Source organism: Salmo trutta, chromosome 19 (genome assembly GCF_901001165.1).
Source record: "Salmo trutta chromosome 19, fSalTru1.1, whole genome shotgun sequence".
In the NCBI taxonomy this organism is placed as follows: domain Eukaryota; kingdom Metazoa; phylum Chordata; class Actinopteri; order Salmoniformes; family Salmonidae; genus Salmo; species Salmo trutta.
This window is the reverse complement of record NC_042975.1, coordinates 43,136,968-43,161,154: the sequence shown is the minus strand read 5'-3', so window position 1 is coordinate 43,161,154 and position 24,187 is coordinate 43,136,968. Positions and strand designations below refer to the sequence as shown.

Genomic DNA, 24,187 nt, shown 5'->3' with positions numbered 1-24,187 from the left:
CTCCCCTAATCATATGCTGGGTCTAATGTTGGGGATTAGCCTTGGCCTATTTCTTCCTTCTCACATTACTTTACCACTCCTCTTCTACTTCTTCTTCCTCCTCCTCCTCTGCCTCTTCTCGGCCCGTACTTCACTATCATTATCTCCAATCGTCTTGCTGGAGCTCAACCCACATGATAATTTAATCATGCGAGCCAATACAGCCTGAATACTAAGCTGAGATGGGAAGCACTGCAGAGGAGCCAGGAAGCTTTAGTGTGTGTGTGTGTGTGTGTGTGTGTGTTACTCCTGACAATTGACAGAGCTTTTCATTGATCGTTGGCACATTCAGCTCAAATTCACTAATTTGCCAAGTAATGCAATCAAAATTACCAAATAAGTATCGATCCTTGGCCTAATAAATGGCCTTAGTCAATTATCCTCCCTGATATAAAGAAAATGTTCTATGCTGTGAAATTAAGTAAATCACCTATAAATAGCACCCACTCACAGAAACTTTTATTCCCCTGGATGGATTTGTTTTTTCTGTTTCATTCACTTCAAAACCTGGGATTCCTCAAAGAGAAATCTCCTGGCTCAGGGATGTAGCTTGAAGTTTTACAGTTCTGTACACAGGTAGATTTAGTGAAGTGGCTGTTGGATTTTGAGGAGGAGGAAATACAGGATGTGAGCTCCACAGCCAGGTCATACTCAACTCAAACATTCCCTCTGATGTCAGGTCCCACAATGCCTGAGACAGCCTTCATACTGACTCTGAGGGGAGGAAAGTGGGCTCTTTATACTACAGTACATTATCTTGCTTGTTTATCACTTCCTAATAAACTATTCTCATTGTAGACAGGAAAATATATTTAAATTGCGCTTATGCTTAGGAGGCACTCGGTCGGAGTGAAACTTTCAGAGTGTTTTGTTTTTCTGCTATGTTTTTCTCTTTGACTTCTATGGAAAATGACAGTTTTAGCACTGGAAGCCCTAGGCAGAGAGCCCTGCATCCCCAGAAACATGACCCTGCCAAGCCGCACTGCTCGCTTAACCCGGAAACCAGCCGCACCAATGTGTCTGAGGAAACACAGTCGAGCTGGCGACCGGAGTCAGCTTACAGACGCCCGACCCGCCACAATGGGACAAGGAAATCCTGGGTCAATTGTGCGCCGCCTTATGGGTCAATTGTGCGCCGCCTTATGGGTCTCCCGGTAACGGCCGGCTGTGACAAAGCCTGTAGTGACCCGGGTCTGTAGTGACGCCTCACTGCGATGCACCACCCCAGAAGCCCACAAATGAAACTCATTACATTCATGATCAATTATCCTTTTTATTTCTTGTCGGAGTTCACCCCTGAAACAGACTTTTATTGTGGGCTGTCTGACAGACGGATGTTGAGGGGTATTATAAATAAACAATAAACATGTCCATAAACAGGGCATTTGGAAAGTATTCAGACCCCTTGACTTTTTCCACATTTTGTTACGTACCAGGCTTATTCTAAAATGGATAAAATACATTTTTTTTCTCATCAATCTACACACAATACTCCATAACGACAAAGTGAAAACATGTTATTAGATGCAAATGTAAAATAAATAAAAAACAGAAATACCTTATTTACCTAAGTATTCAGACCCTTTGCTATGAGACTCGAAGTTGAGCTCAGGTGCATCCTGGTTCCATTGATCATCCTTGATGTTTGTACAATTTTACCACCTGTGATAAATTCAATTGATTGGACATGATTTGAAAAGGCACACACCTGTCTATATAAGGTCCCACCAAGACTCTTCCTAGAGCTGGCCGCTAGGCCAAACTGAGCAATCAGGGGAGAAGGGCCTTGGTCAGGGAGGTGACCAAGAATTCGATGGCCTCTCTGACAGAGCTCCAGAGTTCCTCTGTGGAGATGGGAGAACCTCCCAGAAGGACAAAAATCTCTGCAGCACTCCACCAATCAGGCCTTTATGGTAGAGTGGCCAGACGGTAGCCACTCCTCAGTAAAAGGCACATGACAGCCCACTCAGAGTTTGCCAAAAAGCACCTAAAATACTCAGACCATGAGAAACAAGATTCTCTGGTCTGATGAAACCAAGATTGAACTTGTTGGCCTGAATGCCAAGTGTCACGTCTGGAACGAGTGAAAAATTAATTGAACAAACAAAGTACAGAGAGATCCTTGATGAAAATCTCCAGAGTGCTTAGGACCAGCAAAGCTGTCATCAAGGCAAAGGATGGCTACTTTGAAGAATCTCAAATATAACATATATTTTGATTTGTTTAACACTTTTTTGGTTTTTACATGATTCAATGTGTTATTTCATAGTTTTGATGTCTTCATTATTATTCAACAATTTAGAAAATATAAAAAATTAAGAACATCCCTTGAGTGAGTAGGTGTCCAAACTTTTGACTGGTACTGTACATCAAACTTGTAATTAAATCCCAAACATTATTCGCTTGCAGTTAAATGTCATTATGTCTTCACGCTACATCCCTTGAAATGAAAACACTCGACTAAATCTTTCTCCTTCATAATCAGTATGTCCATATCTAATATCGGACTGTATAATTTGGGTGTTAGTCCACTTCCTGAATATGCAGCATTGTCCCATGCCAGGACCTCATATTCTGCATCATACTCTTTCTATGTTGCTGTTGTTTTGGTGTTCATACTGTAGAACACCCCTATGGGCACACTATGAGTCTGTTCATCCCACAATTCAACAAAAAAATACTTTGTTGGTCAAGAAACCTTGTGAAAATAATCACTGGCCGGGATTAGAGTCCATTCAGCTCTCTCTCTCTCTCTCGCTCTCCTCTCACTTAAGGATCTCTCTCTCTCTCTGTGGGGCTTTGGGCTTTTTCTGCTCTCTCTCTGCAGTTATTTGCGACCACATGGCCCTGGTGGAGAGGAAATAACCTCTAATCAGAGGCCAGCACAATGGGATTGCCCTGCAGTTCTCAAGCTTTATCCACTGAGACAGCGGTGGGCGCATGAGGTTCAATGCACGAGGGCAGGGGGCACGGGACGGGCCGCAGAGCAGCGCACAGCAGACGGACCTAACCCATGGGGAAGGGAGAAGGAGGAAGGGGGAGGGGGGTGTACCCCTACCCGGCCCCACTGGGTAGCACAAAGCAACACTTTAAGGGGCATTGCACTAATAATGGCGCTGACTAGGGAAATGTTCCCGCTGTTCTGTGTGCCTGTCTGCTAGTGATGAGGGTGAACCTAATGATGAGGGTGGAGGACAGAGGGTTGAGACACCCTCCAGAGGACCATGGTGGTATTGCAGGCAACAGGCAGTCAGAAACATGAGGGCTGGATGATTCTTTTTCCAGTTTTTTTTTTTTTTGCCAATGCAGTATCCAGCAGGTGGTGCTGCAGAGGTTTAATCGATGTGCTGCTCAGCTAAGCAACAGCAGTAGGACTCCCGAGGATGGAGGAATGAGGAAGTAGAGATGCACCCACGTCAGGATAATCATCATAACTTGGCGTGCAGACAAGGGAGTGATGGCTGCTGAGAAAAGAGGCTGTCATACAGGCTACAGGGGAGACGGATACTTTATGAATTAGGGGGGGGGGGGGGGGGGGTACTGCTCTGGGGAAGAGCCATACCTTATCATCACAGCATACAGACAGACAGACACTACAGTTTGCACTCCACTGACACAAAGCAACCCCATGGGTTAGTCACTGCCTTTTCTTCTCTCTTCTGAAGAGAGGAAACAACCATTTGTTTGTTACTATGAATACACATCTAGTGTGTCAAATGTTGTTAATTACACAATTTTTTTATGATTAAATAGAAATGACATACAATTCTGGTCTCAAATTGTCAATGAGGGGGCATTAATGAAATGACAACTGGCAATAGTGATGATAATCCATTCAACACCAAACCTCAGAGCATGAGATCCACACCAAGATAATCAGCCAGATAGTGCTTGGCTGAGTGCTGCTGTGGGCGATACACTGTAGTGCCGTTCATTCTTCACGCTTACTGACTCTTCCTAATAAAGTAGGCATAGTGAAAAATGGAAGTGGTGGACTTATAGCAGCTTAGATGTGAAGTCTTTTTCTCCCCCAGCTCTGGCTTCATTAGCCCGCTGATATACTCTATCTACCAGCTGGTCATGTGTTCTGCCTTGTGGCGTATTGGAAGTAAGCAAAGTTATTGGGGAATTGTGGATGTGCCTGTAAATAAAACTGTGGTGCAGTAGGAGGGGAACTCAGGAATCCCAGTAGCTCAGAGGTTGGAACGGGAGGGGAGGAAGGTTAGGCAGGGGGACAGGAATGGAAGGGAGGAGGGAGGAAAGGGGACAGGAATGGAAGGGAAGGGGGAGGAAAGGGGACAGGAATGCGGTGGAGGGGGAGGAAAGGGGACAGAAATGGAAGGGAAGGGGGATGAAAGGGGACAGGAATGGAAGGGAGGGGGGGAGGAAAGGGGACAGGAATGGAAGGGGAGGGGGGAGGAAAGGGGACAGAAATGGAAGGGAGGGGGGAGGAAAGGGGACAGGAATGGAAGGGAGGGGGGAGGAAAGGGGACAGGAATGGAAGGGAGGAGGGAGGAAAGGGGACAGGAATGGAAGGGAAGGGGGAGGAAAGGGGACAGGAATGGAAGGGGAGGGGGGAGGAAAGGGGACAGGAATGGAAGGGAAGGGGGAGGAAAGGGGACAGGAATGGAAGGGAGGAGGGAGGAAAGGGGACAGGAATGGAAGGGAAGGGGGAGGAAAGGGGACAGGAATGCGGTGGAGGGGGAGGAAAGGGGACAGGAATGCGGTGGAGGGGGGAGGAAAGGGGACAGAAATGGAAGGGAAGGGGGATGAAAGGGGACAGGAATGGAAGGGAGGGGGGAGGAAAGGGGACAGGAATGGAAGGGAGGGGGGGGAAAGGGGACAGAAATGGAAGGGAAGGGGGATGAAAGGGGACAGGAATGGAAGGGAGGGGGGATGAAAGGGGACAGGAATGGAAGGGGAGGGGGGAGGAAAGAGGACAGAAATGGAGGGGAGGGGGGTAGGCAGGGGGTAGGAATGGAGGGGAGGGGGTAGGAAAGGGAACAGGAATGAAGGGGAAGGGGGGGAAAGGGGACATGAGTGAAGGGAAGGGGGGTAGGCAGGGTACAGAAATGGAAGGGAGAGGGGGTATGCAGGGGGACAGGAATGGAGGGGAGTAGGCAAGGGGACATGAGTGAAGGGGAGGGGGGTAGGCAAGGGGACATGAGTGAAGGGGAGGGGGGTAGGCAAGGGGACATGAGTGAAGGGGAGGGGGGTAGGCAAGGGGACATGAGTGAAGGGGAGGGGGGTAGGCAAGGGGACAGGAGTGAAGGGGAGGGGGGTAGGCAAGGGGACATGAGTGAAGGGGAGGGGGGTAGGCAAGGGGACATGAGTGAAGGGGAGGGGGGTAGGCAAGGGGACATGAGTGAAGGGGAGGGGGTTAGGCAAGGGGACAGGAGTGAAGGGGAGGGGGGTAGGCAAGGGGACAGGAGTGAAGGGGAGGGGGGTAGGCAAGGGGACATGAGTGAAGGGGGGGTAGGCAAGGGGACATGAGTGAAGGGGGTAGGCAAGGGGACAGGAGTGAAGAGGAGGGGGGTGGGCAAGGGGACAGGAGTGAAGAGGAGGGGGTTAGGCAAAGGGACAGGAGTGAAGAGGAGGAGGGTAGGCAAGGGGACAGGAGTAAAGAGGAGGGGGGTAGGCAAGGGGACAGGAGTGAAGGGGAGGGGGGTAGGCAAGGGGACAGGAGTGAAGGGGAGGGGGGTAGGCAAGGGGACAGGTGTGGAGGGTTTTGGGCATCCCATTAGCAGTGTCCCGTCAGTCAGAGCCAGCTGCCACTCTGTGTGACTCTGAGAGGGCGGGTCAACGCCCTCAGAGGAGTCCCCCTCAGCCCTCCAGCGCCAGCCAATCCCAGAATACACAGACTCTGCCCTTTCACATGAACACGTCTGCATTCTGCTTCATAGGGGTGAGGAGAACTTTATGGGTATGTTGCTGAATTTGACATTATATTACATCGTGGCAGCGGGATTTCAACTTTATGCCATACTTCACTCTGGCTGATACAGTATGTTTTTATGGAACTGTCCAGTGCTATATCTCACAATCTGAATATTAGATTAAATATTACAAATTAAAAGTAAAGTCCTTGATGTGTCATACCACCGAAAATGTCATTGAATGTGGCTAGCGTTTCTGTGTGCTTCTGGAATTATCCGAGGGCTGTGTAAGCCTGCTATACACTGAGTGTACAAAACATTAGGAACATGACGTAGACTGACCAGGTAAATCCAGGTGAACGCGATGATCCTTTATTGATGTCACCTGTTAAATCCACTTCAATCAGTGTAGATGAAGGGGAGGAGACAGGTTAAATAACGATTTTTAAGTCTTGAGACAATTGAGACATGGATTGTGTATGTGCCATTCAGAGGGTCAATGACCAAAACTAAATATTTAAGTGTCTTTGAATGGGATACGGTAGTAGGTGCCAGGCTTAACGGTTTGAGTGTGTCAAGAACTGCAATGCTGCTGGGTTTTTCACGCTCAACAGTTTCCTGTGTGTATCAAGAATGGTCCACCACCCAAAGGACATCCAGACAACTTGACACAACTGTGGGACGCATTGGAGTCAACATGGGCCAGCATCCCTGTGGAAAGCTTTCAACACCTTGTAGAGTCCGTGCACCAACGATTTAAGGCTGTTCTGAGGGGAAAAGGGGGTGCAACTCAATATTAGGAAGGTGTTCCTGATGCTTTGTACACTCAGTGTGTATCAGCTGCATAGTCTAAAGCACCACCAGGGGTGTCAAACCAAACTCCTGGAGGGACTCAACCCTGCTGATGTTCACCCTGCCCTTTGAATCAGAGTGATTTACATTTTACTTTTTTTTTTGTCATTTTAGCAGACGCTCTTATCCAGAGCGACTTACAGTAGTGAATGCATACATTTCATACATTTTTTTTATGTGCTGGCCCCCCGTGGGAATCGAGCCCACAACCCTGGCGTTGCACACACCATGCTCTACCAACTGAGCTACAGGGAAGGCTTTGAAATCCAGTGAAACACTTTGAAATCAATTAAGTACTTCTTTAAGAAGGCTCATACAGTCTATGTCACAGTCTTATGCATAATGACCCGTTATATACTGTGTTTGAGACTGTATGCTGCGTACTATAGTCATCATGGACTATATACATGTAGTGATTGTGTTTGTGCTATAGGAGTGTAGACTCATTTCAGTACCATGTTGTGGTTGAGTCAACCTTTCCATCTTAGTGTGTGTGGGCCCAGCTGGGGCCCAGGAGGCAGTGCTACCCCAGCCAGACCCCAGTGTGTGTGGACCCAGCTGGGGCCCAGGAGGCAGTGCTACCCCAACCAGACCCAGACGGTTCTGTTGCTTTAATAAATGGAAGTGGTAATGATGGGATTTCCTTGCCCAGACAAGCAGGCTGCTCCTGTCACTCAATCTGAACCGCCATTTTAAAGCAGAGCATGGCTGTGTCACGCTTCCCATACACATCACACCCCCATCATGTGTCCCCCCCTTTTCAACCCAATCCTTTCTTCTTAACTAGTTCTCCTTTTTTTTAAATAGCTCTTTGTTCTCTGCCCACGTCTATTTTTATCCCCGTGTTCACGGGAGGAGTCAGAGAGATGACGAGGCTTGGGAGATTTGCTCATCCCCATGGCAACTGTATTATAAGCCTTAACTGTCTAATACGGTCCCCTTTTCTGCTTTCTATGCCTTCTTGGTCCATTCTAATTGTTACTTTGGTGGAGATCAGTATTTTGCCACACCGTTTCAATTTATGACGCTGTCCCCTGCATCTCTCTCCATGCTGTGTCCCCCCTCACCACCCCCTTCCCCCCAGGGTGGGATTGAGCTGTCTTTTCCTCTCTGAGCCAATGGGCATGCTGTTGTAGAGTAAATCTGCGCTATCCCACGCCTCACTCAAAAGATCCGATTGGATGCCATGCATTTTGCGACCACTGTGAGGCCTTCTTTTGTGAAACGGAGAATCTCTGTGTGCTGCGTGCCGGGGTTTCCTCGGTTTCAGAATGCATCCATGTCTCATGACACCTCCTCCCTCAGCAGAAACATGTCACTGTGCATCCAGTGCTTCTCTTTCACCCGCATCCGCGTGGATTGGATCAAATGCGCTGTGCAGTGCACCACCATGTCTCTGCTTGGATACCGTATCTATGAGAGGAGGTAATGCCACTTCCTCCTCAGGATATTTGTTTAGTCAGGAGCATTCTCTTCAGCATGCACGTCACTCTACTGCTGGTGCTTAGGCCATTAGTCATCCACTGGTCCTTGTGTTGTCTGCCATCTACTGAGTGTGCGTGAGTGTGTGCGCGTGTATACGTGTGGGTGGGTGAGTGAGTGAGTGAGTGAGTGAGTGAGTGAGTGAGTGAGTGAGTGAGTGAGTGAGTGAGTGAGTGAGTGAGTGAGTGAGTGCCTGTATGTGTACCTGCTAGCAGGGATCCTGGTGGTCACGTTGTGGCCGCTGACTGGCAGTACAAACATGGTATAACTAGAGGCTTCAGTGTAGCATTAGAAACACAACAGCACATCCACACTGATGCATACAGAATCGCAGGAGCTATTACTGTATAGACACATTAGAGGGGGAGGTTCAGAGGAGGCGTTCAAATGAAAGGCTAGCAAACAAGACAGAAATAACTCTGGACCATTGAGGCTTATACTGCATGTGTAGACATACACACACACATACATACATACACTCACCCACACACTCTCAGGGCCTGCAAACCAGTGAACGTGCAGGCTTTTAAAAGCTAGAGAAATAATTAATGAAGGTAATTATCAGTTGCATCCTGTGCCAGTCTTCCCATGTGATGGTGAGGTGCTGCTGACGGAGCTCACTACTCCCTGGGTACTAAACGCTCTCCTCCTGCTCTCCCTGTGGTCCTCCAGGATGCCGCCTGGTGGCCCTGTCACTGTCCTTCCATTCTCCATGGCGACGGCCAGCCCCCACCACATCACCTGCGAATGAGGGAGCAGGTGGACACAGCATGGCCAGCTGTGTGGGTAACGGCTTCACCTGCCACACCTGTCACGCTTCCAGAACTATTACAGACAAACATGCACACACACATAATCGTGCACAGAAATACGCAAATGTCCAGAAATGTTCATTTAAAACGGAGGTTCCTAGGGTTCACAGAACCAGCCTCTGCTTGAACCAGATTGAAACAAGCACTGTTCTCCCTAAGAATCTCTCAGAGCATATCTGGGGGCATTGGCTGGCCTAGCTGAGTCCAGTTGGATTTCACAGCTAATTGAGTTTCTGGGACTACTGCAGTCTATGTACTAACCATATTTTTATAGTATACAGAAGATGACTTCTGTAGAATCTATACCTAAGGTAGCTATTTGTATTTGATTGATTTACTGTTAATTACACAGTAGTATACACTACAGCACATGACTTGATGTTGGGAGACTACAGTGTGTGTGTTCAATCCATTGTGTAAAGATTGTGTTGGCATTCAGTGTTTACCTACCTTTCAAAAGAACATATTCACAATACAATAAAAGCAAAGTGGCTGCAGTCTGTTGTCCAGAGAAAGAGAGAGAAAGAGAGAGAGAGTATGCACCTGAATAATCACAGAGTGCATCGCATGCGGCCGACATTATGGGCTTTGGTGAGGGGGTACGACCCCAAACTGGAGTGAGTGACAGTCAGGCAATCTGTAACAGTGTCTGAGGTCACAGCCGCCCAACCTGAAATACGGTCCAATCAATATTGGCAATGAGAAGCGATGTGACGAGTGGTCCATCCACACCTCCGGGCAGAGGGAGGCAGATTCATAAATCAATCCTGTCCTTCAGGTCCTGCTTGTCCCGCAGCACTTAGAACGGCAAGACAAGGCAGATACTGTATGTTAGCAGCTTGGGGACAAATTCGTTTTGTAAAAATTTTGCATCCTGGCTCCAGGGGAAAACATATTTTTTTAAAGACATTGTGAACAGAAGTCAGTAGACCAAGAAAATCATTAGTGCTGAACCTGCATGAAACTAACTTCTATTAGACAGCACTTTATAAACCATTGACGCACCAGACAGAGAGGCATATAGACTTGTTTTGAACAGGGAAATGACATTGATGGAGAATGGAATGATACCAAACTACTGGACCAATGAACAGCACTTCATGTACTGCTATGTGACAAAATTGATAAATTCCATGTGGCGTGAAATGTACAATTCTTTCTTTTTTCCCCTCTCTTGGCTTTGCTTACCATCCCTCAGCTTTTATTGCATGATAAATGTGGAGATAGACAGTTGTGCGTCACTTCTGTGCTGCAGTTTGTGTGGAATGATTTAGTGGGTTCTGATGCCCTCTACCTGAAGAGAAAATAGAACCAATGTGAGACTGTGTCCCTCCTCTCTCCCACTCTGTAAACATCCCTTGGGCCATCTCTCACATCTCTCAGATGGCCCAGGATACTTTTCAGTCTCACTGTTTCCACTCAAGTTGCCCCGCCAAGGGCAAGTATGTAGAGGACAAATAGAAACTGCTATGAATTTTCTGCTAATTTCTTGCAGAATAAAAGCACATCAAAACACAAATGCAGGCATAAACAAGACTTGTAAACAACATTAGATTAAGCATTATTTTAATTTCATACAACATGAAGGTAGACTAGGTACATTATGGATTTGGCTTTTTCAGCCACACCCGTTGCTGACAGGTGTATGAAATCGAGCACACCGCCATGCAATCTCCATAGACAAACATTGGCAGTAGAATGGCTCATTGACTTTCAAAGTGGCACTGTCATAGGATGCCATCTTTCCAACAAGTCAGTTCGTCAAATTTCTGCCCTGCTAGAGCTGCCCCGGTCAACTCTAAGTGCTGTTATTGCGAAGTGAAAACGTCTAGGAGCAACAATGGCTCAGCTGCAAAGTGGAAGTCCACACAAGCTCACAGAACGGGACTGCCGAGTGCTGAAGTGCGTAGCAAGTAAAAATTCTGTCCTCTGTTGCAACACTACCGAGTTCAAAACTGCCTCTGGAAGCAACATCAGCACAAGAACTATTCGTCGGGAGCTTCATGAAATGGGTTTCCATGGCTGAGGAGACACACACAAGCCTAAGATCATCATGCGAAATGCTAAGCGTCGGCTGGAGTGGTGTGAAGATCGCCGTCATTGGACTCTGGAGCAGTGGAAACGCGTTCTGTGGAGTGATGAATCACACTTCACCATCTGGCAGTCCGACGGACGAATCTGGGATTGGCGGATGCCAGGAGAACGCTACCATAGTGCCAACTGTAAAATTTGGTGGAGGAGGAATAATGTTCTGGGGCTGTTTTTAGTTTCAGGGAAAGGAAATATTAACGCTACAGCATACAATGACATTCTAGATAATTGTGTACCTCCATGCACAATGCGAGGTCCATACAGAAATGGTTTGTCGAGATCGGTGTGGAAGAACTTGACTGGCCTGCACAGAGCCCTGACCTCAACCCCATCAAACACCTTTGGGATGAATTGGAACGCCAACTGCAAGCCCAACATCAGTGCCTGACCTCACTAATGCTCTTGTGGCTGAATGGAAGACAGTCCCCGCAGCAATGTTCCAACTTCTAATGGAAAGCCTTCGCAGAAGAGTGGAGGCTGTTATACCAGCAAACGGGTAATCAACTCCAAATTAATGCCCATGATTATGGAATGAGGTCTTCGATGATCAGGTGTTCACATACTTTTGGTAATGTACAGTAGTGTATCATCTTCTCTGACGTCTATGAACTGCTTGTGCTTTGATAGGATGTACTCACTGCACAAAAATCACATTTGCCGTATGTGTCATATGAATATTGTAATAAATCTATCAGGGGAAATCACAGAAATCCACACGTTGACACATCACACGGGTGACACGTCTTCCCAGGATGTTGTGTTGCTTCTCTCACCCCAGAAGGATAGAGAGCTGTGCAAGGGCACACGGCTCTGACCCCTGGTCGCTGAGGTAACCTCTGTTGGGAAATTAATAGAGCGCATGTGCAGAGGGCTCCCTTAGGATTGTCCTCATCTGCACAAATCAGCACTGTTCGGGTAAGAGTAGGAGTGGCATGTGAAATGACATAGGACTATCTGCAGCCTGAACAACAGACTTGTTGGAAATTCATAATAGTCCGGCTGTGGATGAGTAAGATCTCCGACCCCCTTAGGGCTTACAGGAGCTATGCCTACGGTACTTTGTCTCTCACTGTCTGTATGTCTCTCCTATTTTTGTCTCTCTGTCGCTCTCTCTCTGTACAGTATGTCTCTCTCAGTCTATATATGTCTCTGTCTCTCTGTCTTTCTGTCTGTCTCTGTCTCTTGTCTTTGTGACTTTGCTTGTACATACTGTATTAATTCCCTTCCATTATGTTTTCACGACCCTTGAGTAGGCTCTCATCTCCACTCTGCTTTATATACTGTATGAGTAGCTGGTCTTACATGCATGCAGAATACTGAGCTGTGCACATTTAGGTTGATAGATTAGTTTACATTTGGTTTGACACCACAAGGAGAACGGGTTTCCTGCAATGAGGAGTGCTGCATGCATTCTGGTTTGGTTTGTTCTGTGTAAAAGAATGCCTTGCTAACAGGAAGAGGAAGGTAAGAACCCTGACCCGGCAGGATCTGCCCATGGGTTCAGAACCCATGTCTCTGAAAATGTGAGATAATATACAGTACCAGTCAAAAGTTTGGACACACCTATTCATTCAAGGGTTTTTCATAATTTGTACCATTTTCAACATTGTAGAATAATAGTGACGACATCAAAACAAATAAATAAATAACACATATTTAAAAAAAGTGTTAAACATAAATAAATCAGTGATTTATTTATAATTCAAGGCACACTTAACCAGCAAGGCAACCACAGCATTCTGCAGCGATACGTCATCCCATCTGGTTTGCGCTTAATGGGACTTTAATTTGTTTTTCAACAGGACAATGACCCAACACACCTCCAGGCTGTGTAAGGGCTATTTGACCAAGAAGGAGAGAGATAAAGTGATGACCTGGCCTCCACAATCACCAGACCTCAACCCAATTGACATGGTTTGTGATGAGTTGGACCACAGAATGAAGGATAAGCAGCCAACAAGTGCTCAGTATATGTGGGAACTCCTTCAAGAATGTTGGAAAAGCATTCCAGGTGAAGCTGGTTGAGAGAATGCCAAGAGTGTATAAAGCTGTCATCAAGGCAAAGGGTGGCTACTTTGAGGAATCTAAAATCTAAAATATATTTTGATTTGTTTAACACTTTTTTGGTCACTACATGATTTCATATGTGTTATTTCATAGTTTTGATGTATTCGCTATTATTCTACAATGTAGAAATAGTAGAAATAAAGAAAAACCCTTGAATGAGTAGGTGTGTCCAAACTTTTGACTGGTACTATATATACAGTTGAAGTCAGAAGTTTACATACACTTAGGTTGGAGTCATTAAAACTCATTTTTCAACCACTCCACAAATTTCTTGTTAACAAACTATAGTTTTGGCAAGTCGGTTAGGACATCTACTTTGTGCATGACACAAGTCTTTTTTCCAACAATTGTTTACAGACAGATTATTTCACTTATAATTCACTGTATCACAAATCCAGCGGGTCAGAAGTCTATATACACTAAGTTGACTGTGCCTTTAAACAGCTTGGAAAATTCCTGAAAATTATGTCATAGAAGCTTCTGATAGGCTAATTGACATAATTTGAGTCAATTGGAGGTGTACCTGTGGATGTATTTCAAGGCCTACCTTCAAACTCAGTGCCTCTTTGCTTGACATCATGGGAAAATCAGAAGAAATCAGCCAAAACCTCAGAAAAGAAATTGTAGACCTCCACAAGTCTGGTTCATCATTGGGAGCAATTTCCAAACGCCTGAAGGTACAACGTTTATCTGTACAAACAATAGTACGCAAGTATAAACACCATGGAACCACGCAGCCGTCATACCGCTCAGAAAGGAGACGTGTTCTGTCTCCTAGAGATGAATGTACTTTGGTGCGAAAAGTGCAAATCAATCCTAGAACAACAGCAAAGGACCTTATGAAGATGTTGGAGGAAACAGGTACAAAGTATTTATATATCCACAGTAAAACGAGTCCTATACCGACATAACCTGAAAGGCCGCTCAGCAAGTAAGAAGCCACTGCTCCAAAACCACCATAAAAAAGCCAGACTACGGTTTGCAACTACACATGGGGACAAAGGTCGTACTTTTTGGAGAAATGTCCTCTGGTCTGATGAAACAAAAATAGAACTGTTTGGCCATAATGACCATCGTTATGTTTGGAGGAAAAAGGGGGAGGCTTGCAAGCCGAAGAACATCATCCCAACCGTGAAGCACTGGGTGGCAGCATCATGTTGTGGGGGTGCTTTGCTGCAGGAGGGACTGGTGCACTTCACAAAATAGATGGCATCATGAGGAAGGAAAATCATGTGTATATATTGAAGCAACATCTCAAGATATCAGTCAGGAAGTTAAAGCTTGGTCGCAAATGGGTCTTCCAAATGGAGGACAAGGACAACAAAGTCAAGGTATTGGAGTGGCCATCACAAAGCCCTGACCTAAATCCCATAGAAAATTTGTGGGCAGAACTGAAAAGGTGTGTGCGAGCAAGGAGGCCTACAAACCTGACTCAGTTACACCAGCTCTGTCAGGAGGAATGGGCCAAAATTCACCCAACTTATTGTGGGAAGCTTGTGGAAGGCTACCCGAAACGTTTGACCCAAGTTAAACAATTGAAAGGCAATGCTACCAAATACTAATTGAGTGCATTTGAACTTCTGACCCACTGGGAATGTGATGAAAGAAATAAAAGCTGAAATAAATAATTCTCTCTACTATTATTCTGACATTTCACATTCTTAAAATAAAGTGGTGATCCTAACTGACCTAAGACAGGGAATTTTTACTAGGATTAAATGTCAGGAATTGTGAAAAACTGAGTTTAAATGTATTTAGCTAAGGTGTATGTAAACTTCCACTTCAACTGTGTATATATAGGAGTTTATATACCAAGTAAAGCAGAAATAAGCCCTAGGGAAAGTGAGGCAACTAAATTAGTGGCCACTGAAGGCTGCATTACGGAAGAATGAATAATCAGGCTTCAAGACTAATTCAACTGAACATCTCTGAGAGGAATCTCTCTCGTGTGTGTGTGTGTGTGTGTGTGTGTGTGTGTGTGTGTGTGTGTGTGTGTGTGTGTGTGTGTGTGTGTGTGTGTGTGTGTGTGTGTGTGTGTGTGTGTGTGTGATGGGTCATGTGAAGGAAATACTATAACCACCCCCCAGCCACATCTAGCTAAGTGGATGGGTCACTATTGTCTAGACATGTACACATGTTCATGAATTACAATAGATGGCCGTAATCACCCCCAGACACACCTGGTTAATTTGATGGATCATGTAATAACCCTGCCGAAAGTGGAGTCTTTTGTTTAGCTAGCTAGCTAAACAATGAACCAACATAATCCCAACTCATACTACTACCACTACAAACATTGTCATAGCTGTAGTATGAATCTACAGGTAGCTAAAGATAAACTAGGTTCAATGTTAGCTAGATTTCTGATTCTAATAATATTACTACACAGATCATACACATAACGTTAGCTAGCGAGCTAGCAAGCTAACGTTTGCTAGCTAACTAACAGTAAGCTTTAGCTTGCAATAAAAACGACTTTCTGACAAAATGTGAAACTTGTATCTGAAAATGTAGCTAGACTCTTACCCGTATAAATGGATGAATGCTTTACGGCAGACTGGAGCCATTTAACTGTGTTTTGTTTGTAGCTACATCTTGTTTGGCCAGCGTTGTGTCAAGTCACTCCGGTTCACACTGATCTGTCGATAGCGCCTTCTAAATTCAGGCCATCAATGTTGTTTAGAAAAGTAGCAAAACCTTTGCAGTTCTCGATGGCTAACGGTATATCTTTCAAAAACGGCACGGTAGAAAGGACTGCCAACACATAATGAACAGCTCACGTTATAGACAGAAGCATGCTACATGGCAGACCAATCCAAACTCATCTCCTGGCATGTCCAGACCATCCATTATCTCAGCCAATCATGGCTAGCGGGAAAGTTCCTGCCTTTTTCCATGGCTAAACCAACTAGGCTCGTAATTTAATAATTATATTTGTATGTATGGATGGAATACAGATTTGTTGATAAGGCACATGAAAGTTCACATGTTCCAGAAGGCATTTCTGCCAAAAAATGCATTTTGATAAAAAATAAATGTTTACGTTCAAATGGCTCTCCTGTGAAGTAGTGATGTGCGACATACGCCTAGTTTCCTGAAACGAGTCACATATATATGTGGGGGATTGGGAAATGATGCAGACAGTTACATTGATAGAAGCCACAATATGTCTGCAATATTAAAGCTGATCTACTCCCTAAGCAAAAAAAAAAAAAAAAAAAGCTTAGTTTGGGTTAACTGTTTTGAATTCGAAGCACAGATAGGACACATGAAATTCATTTCTTAGGCATTAATCATGCAAATACATGTTTTTTTTATTGTGGCACAGCGTCAGTGAGATTTAAACCTATGATCTTCTGTTTTCAATCGATGGAATTACAAAGCTCTTACAAAGCTGTTCATTTTAGTGTATTCAAACAGACCCCATTTCAAAGAAACAAGCACTCATTAAGATAAGGTGTGGCCAATTAGTTGAGGTGGCCAACACACCTGAACACACTTAACAAGATAGGTCAGGGGTCTCCAACCCTGTCCTGGAGGGCTACCTGGTTCAGCTTATCAACCAGCTAATTATTAGAATCAAGTAAGCTAGACTAAGGTTGGAGTGAAAACCTACTGTGCAGGACGGTAGCTCTCCAGGAACAGGGTTGGAGAGCCCTGAGATAGAGTATAGATAGAATTTTGTTGATGCTGAGAATGGAATGTAAATGTTTTTAAATAACATTATTAGAACGTTCTTTGAACAATACTAATGTTTTCTTGTGGTTTTTATGGAAAGTTTAAGAACATGACTTTAAATTGAACCATGAGGAAACCTGTAGGAAACGTTATGCTTAAGTACTGAAATTCCCACAAAGAAACATATGGTTCTCAGAACGTTATGTGTTAGCTGGGTATCCTGTACCATTCCCAGAATGTTGTGGGAAGGTTGTAAGCAAAATAACCATAGGACAACCACGCTCTCACCAAGCTCTAAGAAACAGATGGTTCTCTGAACGTTATGTGCTCCTGCATTACAATCCCATGAGCCATTTAAAACCAGAAAACCTCTCAGTCCAAGTTTTTGTTCCAAAATATATGGTGACATTCATACAGAGATTATTTTCCAAATCAGTGATTCCTATCTGCAACATATTGTTATTTGATTTCGTAACAGTATGAGCTGAATACTGGAAAACCTGATTGAAGGCTGGCTCCCAAATGAGTCTATACTTGACTCAAACAGGAGCTCCCTGGGGATGACAAACCAGAAGGAATGCAACATTAGGCCCTACATCCTAATAAACTAGGAACATCTAGCTGGAGGTACCACAGCATCTCTTTCCTGCATTTCTTTTAGCTAATAGGAACTCAGTAATCTCTAGAGTTCATGTACTTTAGTACTTCGTAATTGCAGATAATCTAAGAAGCTGCTTGAATTGAACCATTGGGTTCATACATACCAAAGATTGCCACTCTAAAATACTATGATCCCTGCTATGGCTACAAATCAGACATGTATGATTAAAGTTATACACATTTTTTAACATTTGAGATTAAAATGTATGCAGTAGAAGCAGTCAGATATCGAGAGCTGTTCCATGTTCTCTACCTATATAATACCGCTGACACCATTCAAACCAATGAGGGTTCGGAACTTTAATGCCAATTATCTCAGAATCATCTTTTTGCAGATAGAACCTTATAGCCCCAAGCTCTCGATGTGTCAACGCTGTTTAATAGGCTATATTGCCTTTATGAAAAGTAATGACTTAACAGGGAGGCAAAACAAAGCACATAGAGCAGCCAATGTTTCATCGCTTTACTGAATACTGCACAGTCAAGAACAGATTGATTGGTCAAAATGTTTAATATCACAAGACTATATGGTTTATGTACTCTATGGTTATGTTGAATTAAGACCCCTGAGATCGCCTTAGTGTCCTTTTAGTTCTTCACAGAGAATTTCCCCATCCCCATTTTCTCCCTCTCCCAAAAATCCAACACCTACTGTAAGTCAAAACATGGGGAAAACGCTTGTCATTTCCCACATACCTGTGTAACATGAACAGTGACCAAACTACCCCCTATCCTAGGCCTCTCCACCCTCATCCCCCCTTTCTATGTTCATAGCAATATTATGCAGAATGATTTATCTTGGGGACTTTAATTGTTGACCTTATGCAAGGTGCCGGAGTCCCAGGACAAAGCAGCAGTAAGATTAATGCGGCAGAACACTTGATGGGCCAGTGTGTGTCGAGGACTCTCAGAGGACTCCACATGCTAAGTCTATACATCGAAACGTCTCACCTCGGCCTCACACACGCACATAGCAAAGCCTGGCAGGGTGTCACTGTCACTCTCACCTAGGCCCCCAGTGCTGCTCTGCTGGACTTGGACACTGGGGTGCCTGCCTGCCTCCTCCACTCCGTCTCCTGTTCCCTTTCACTTCTGTGAGACAACTTGCTGTGAGAAAAGTTGGTGGTGACTACTGGTTACAGGCACCAGGCAAGGAAAATGTCCACTTTGTTTTTTGTTTTTGTCACTAAGAACCGGGAGTTGGCATACGGGCTTCTTGCACACGCCAACTCTGGGCACTGAGTTACAAATACAAAAAACATGGTGGACATGTGTCCCTCGCTTTGTATCTGTAACCACAAACTTCAATGTAAATTATCTTAAAGTTAAAAGACTAAAATAAACATTCCCTTGCATCGCCGCAGATGAGAGCTTTGCTAGCTGCGTTGAGGTTTTGAGTCGTCTCAGACTTTTTCTAATAAAACAGCTCAGCTAGCCTATCTTAAATGGCAAGTTGTGATGCTAACAAGCTAGCTAGACCCAGAACTTATAGGTACATTAGGCTAAGCATGATCAGCCCAAAATTGGAAGAGGCACTGAAATTACACATAATTGAGGCACATTTGCCCTGCTACTATATCATTCCTGCACCTTACTCACATAACCACCTAGAGTATGCTGCCTTGCTAGCTAATTGAGGTTTTGAGTAATCTCAGGCATTTTCTAATAAAATGCTAGCCAGCTAATTCTTGTTAGCACACAGACAAAGAGCTTATGGCCACATTACGCTTCAGAAGCCAGCTGGTTAGCTATGATTTCACCATGGGCAACGACAACTGGCGACTACTTCATTTTCAGTCATGTTCAACTTATAGCTAGTTTATCCATTGACCAGAGCATTAAGGAGGATCACTGACTGAAATGTAGCTAGCTAGAAATGATAGTGAAACCATCATAGGACAGGACTGTATGAATTGTAGAGGGAAGGATGCGCATAGAATCCTCCTGCATTCTGCTAGAACGACACTTAGGCACAGTGTGATCACTGAGCAGGTGTGGACTTGCCTTCTATTCCTCCTCCAATAATCACTGAATATCACACCTTTGGAATACATAGATGGATTAAGAAATTCCATCTGTTCCAGTGCATGGCATTATGAGATGATGTCGTTATTAGTAATCTAAACTGTTTCAGTAGGATGTCAATCCCATCATCATCGATATGGGAACACTGTGGGTCGACATTTGGAGAGCCGTTAGTTTGATTGAGTATGAATATGTCGCTCATTCACATTATTTGTTGTCGTTTTACCCTGCACTTGAGGGCTGTTTTAAGGAAGATGGGATCCTTCCACCAATCTTTTTTTTAATACACTCTATCCTCATCGGTATGCTAGCTGTGCCCAACACAGACTGTGATTGTTTTGTGTAATCCAGCCGTGCTCTGCATGGCCTGTCAAATTAATGAATCATCAGTCATCAGGTATTATGGGAGGAAAGGAGGCCTGTTTAACTGCCACCCCCCCCCAATCTACCCCCCCCCCATCAATGTATTGATCCAACCGCAATGAACATGGCCAATGAGGCATAGACGGTACAGTAGGCCAGGTTAAAATCACATCAATCTCAATTCATTTAGGAGCCTTTCTGACAGAATAGACATTGTAGCAGCACAGGGATGAACACAGTGGCTCTGACCGTTCTACTGTCCACCTAGACTAGCCTTGGTGAATCGCCCCTGCCCCTCCATCTCACACCCCCACCCCCATATCCACAGCGCCTGAGGAGAAATATGAAAAGCGTGTCATCCCTGAGAAACATCTCCAAATATAACTGAGCTCACAGTGGAAGCAGATGCATGGATGGATATACAGGGCTGTGTTTTGCAACGATAAAATGAGATGCTCCACAGGATTGATTGTTTTACACTCTTTACATTCTGATCTCATGTCTAGTGCACCAATGGAGCAGTTTCAATGTAGACATGGTGACCTTGGAATGACACATTTGCTGTCCTTTTTTTATTGCCCATTTTGATTAAGCTATAAAGCAAAGTTATTGTGCATTACTGTCGGAGAGGACGTTATATTTGAGACCAATGGTGTCTGTATCATCCTGATTTAACTGTAAAATGTGAGCTTTGCATTCTATAGTAAAGCACTGATTACTGCACTCCTGCCATATAGAATGTTTACATTCATCTGCCCTTGTTATAAAAGACCAGGTCTCAAATCTAGACGTACAGCGCATTTGGGCACAACGATAATTATGTAAAAAAATATTTCAATATGCTGTCAGTCATCTACCAACAAATAAGTCCAGATGGATATTTTATGATTATGGCAATTTACAACAGCTTTTGTGGAAGAAAATTGAATATTGTCCTGATCTACGATTTCTGGCGAAGTCATAGAACATTATAAGATTCCTTTTGTATTGATGTCGCATTGCTGGGCAGTACCTTTACAAGGTGATTCATGAATAAAAAAACACAAGGCTGCTTTTGGTAAACAGCTACTAAAGGGGTTAAGTGTCTGTTTAAAATGTAGAGCTAGGACAATGAAGTCACCCCTCCCCCTCTGATATTTGATTCCATCCTAATGATCTTGTGCTAAATCATTACAATGTTTGTGAATATATACTGTATGATGGTGAGTGTGATTCCTGTTGGCCTCTGTGACCAGGGATGCCTGCCCTGAGGGATGACCGTTTGCACCACAACAGATGTCTGACCGTTTGCACCACAACAGATGTCTGACCGTGTGCACCACAACAGATGTCTGACCGGGTGATGCATGCTGGTCTTGATTCCACACATAACGATGCAATGTCCCTCTCCTACTGTATCATGACCATAAACAAAAGACACTACTGTAGCACCGCCAGACATCAAATTAACAACTGTTCATTGTGCTGAGACCATATCCTACCTCTACCTTCCCCTACCGACCATCCCCCCAACTGTCCCATAAAGGTTTTCACACATGAAACACAGTCATACATCATCACAGTACGAGCGGCTGTATGACCTCTACAACCTACAGTAAACTGTCCGCTGTCTCTACAGACAAACAGGAGGAACCTCTGGTCCCCTGGTTTCTCTGGCCCCTGTGATAATGGCTAGTGGTCATCACATTATACTCTGCCTGCCCGACAATGTCACAGAGCATCTCTCTCGTTTGCTGCACAACTCTATTCACAGCACCTCCGCGATGATCCACAATAGCCACCTAATCGTGTAACACAGGGTAGAGTTGAGCGATCTCGTCAATTAGAAATTCCCACATGAGGATGGGAACCCAAAAGGAACTCTAGCGAATGATTAACCCATTGTGGCCTGCTTGCAGCTCTGTAATTATGCCCCCATGTGTGTTGGAGGCAGATGCTAAAATCCATCCCTTCCTAATTAACCTCTGCTGACATGGCTCAGAAACGGATAGAATGGAGCATTTCACAGCTGACACGCTGGCCTGGGCTCAAGTCATGAATCGACTGATCCACAGTGAAATTGCGACATTTCTTTGCTGATTGCAATCGATATTTGATACTTTTTTCTTAAGAAAGAGAGATGAACAACAAACATGATAGCTAAGTCCTTTGTGTTATTTCTCTGTTTGTGTTTGTGTGTGTGTGTGTGTGTGTGTGTGTGTGTGTGTGTGTGTGTGTGTGTGTGTGTGTGTGTGTGTGTGTGTGTGTGTGTGTGTGTGTGTGTGTGTGTGTGTGTGTGTGTGTGTTCACACCTCCTCATTTTGACATAGGTAGAGCAGGCTTCATTTTCCCAAAGAACCAGGTGGAAGGTTAGGAATGTGGTTGGGCTGAAGAGTGAATTCCCTGGGTCAGGGTTGGAATAGGAGGGGCTAGAGAGGTGAGCAGGCCCTTTTAGTCTTCCCTTATGGACAGAAAGCCCCTCTATGGAGTGCTGTGAGTCACCAGAGGGAAGGGTTTTTACACAGAACACACTGTGCTCTGTCCTCTCTCTCTCACCCACAAACCCATGCTTTGCCAGACAGTACTAGTCCCTATGGACCTAAAAAAGCTTTAAAATGCATCTCAAACTATGTATGAATCCAAATCCATTTATCACTGCAGTTTCTAAGTTCTGTACCGATGGTGAATGCTGTAAAACCTATAGGGCCAGATTTGCAGACTGAAGCATAAAAGTACATTTGGGCAGCACTAGATATTATTTACTTGCCATTGGCATGGAGGGTACTTAGTGGCAAAGAAAAAACATGTTATTCTGCCTAGAGAGGGTACCAGGGTAGATGGTTATGTGCAGGTCTAATTCCTATCCTGCATCTCCATATTACTGTCCTATGGCTCTTTTGAATTGGCTTTATGTGATGTACGGCAGTTTATGGCACACAAAACACACAATACAGACTTTCAAAATACAAACTCTGGACTCTTTTTACTCAGATTAGATTTATGTAGCCACTATTGTTCATTGATAATGGAACCATTAGAAGTATCCATCAAAGTAAAGAATAACAAACAGAATTGTGTGTGTGCTTGTGTGTGTCAGAGAAGGGCTGGGGGGGATGTGTGTAAACGTCATCACAACCTTCTATCTCTCCCCCCCTCTTCACTCACTCTGACTGCCAGGCACATTCCGTAACGCCTCATCCATATCCCGTGAAGGAATGAATCTATCAAGTATTCTGTTATTATTGGCCATGTGTATGAACACTGCAATTCCACAGTGTATAGGTAAGCCCACAGAATATAGAACAAAGCATTATGTCCCACCTACTTCCCTACTGCCTGGACCTCATATTTCCATGGTTATCCCCGCATGCAGCCCCAGTCCCAGTCGCACTCCTCTGAATCTGAAAGAGACAGAGATGGAGAGAGGGGAGGAGGACATGGGGGGGGGGGGGACATGGGGGGGGGCTGTAAGGTGGATACTCCTCACTCTTTTTGGTAATGCTTTTAAATGCAGCTATGTACGCTGGAAAGCCTCTGCTCACTGAATTTCAAAATACCTCCAGCACCATTGTTTTTTTTCCTCCTGTGTGTACCGAATACAAGCTGCAAGCAGTCACGCTGCTGTTTCCATGGCAATATATATCTGTGAGAGGAATTCATTAACCCTTTCTCGCAGGGGTTCCGCGCAGAAATCCCACGTAGAATACATATAGGCAAACAGGCAGGGATGCTTCTATTTACGGAAGCCTTCTCACATTTGATACATGATAGTAAATCCATGGAGGCTTTATTTTTGGGCATGGCACATTTTGCTGACTTCTGTAGTTTTCATGAATTTTCATGAATTTACAAGCCCTAATGAATTTGTTCAAATTCAAAATAGCTAGAAAGAGAGCCTGTTAGGTGTGTCTTGAGTCTAAATTTAAAGGAAAGGAAATCCATTAGAATTGTCTTCATTTCCCATGAGCCATCCAGGTGAAATGTGCATCAAGACTAACACTGTGTTAAACATGCCAGCTGTGAATAGAGGGTTAAGAGAATGTCCAGAAGTAGCTCTTTGCCTCTTTAAGTCGGGTCCACATCACAGATAGATAGAGATCGGCTCAAAATGTATAATAAACAAAGAGCTGGCTGAAATTCAGCTTGTCAAAGAGAAAGAGAGAGAGAGGAGAGAAAGAGAGAAAGAGGAGAGAGAGAGAGAGAGAGGAGAGAGAGAGAGAGAGAGAGAGAGGCGAGGAGAGGAGAAGAGGAGAGACGAGAGAA

The 24,187-nt window shown here is 44.6% G+C and overlaps 1 protein-coding gene across 1 annotated transcript in view; it reads left to right on the top strand.

Annotated features, from left to right (window-relative positions):
* The first annotated feature begins 8,077 nt into the window (after positions 1-8,077).
* LOC115154642 (gamma-aminobutyric acid receptor subunit beta-4) overlaps positions 8,078-24,187 on the top strand; it is an 89,272-nt gene continuing 73,162 nt past the window's right edge. Inside the window, exons 1-2 of the mRNA XM_029701087.1 lie at positions 8,078-8,192; positions 8,922-9,031. Coding sequence (XP_029556947.1) covers positions 8,997-9,031 — 35 coding nt within the window. The 5' untranslated portion in view covers positions 8,078-8,192; positions 8,922-8,996. The remainder of the gene's footprint in view (positions 8,193-8,921; positions 9,032-24,187) is intronic.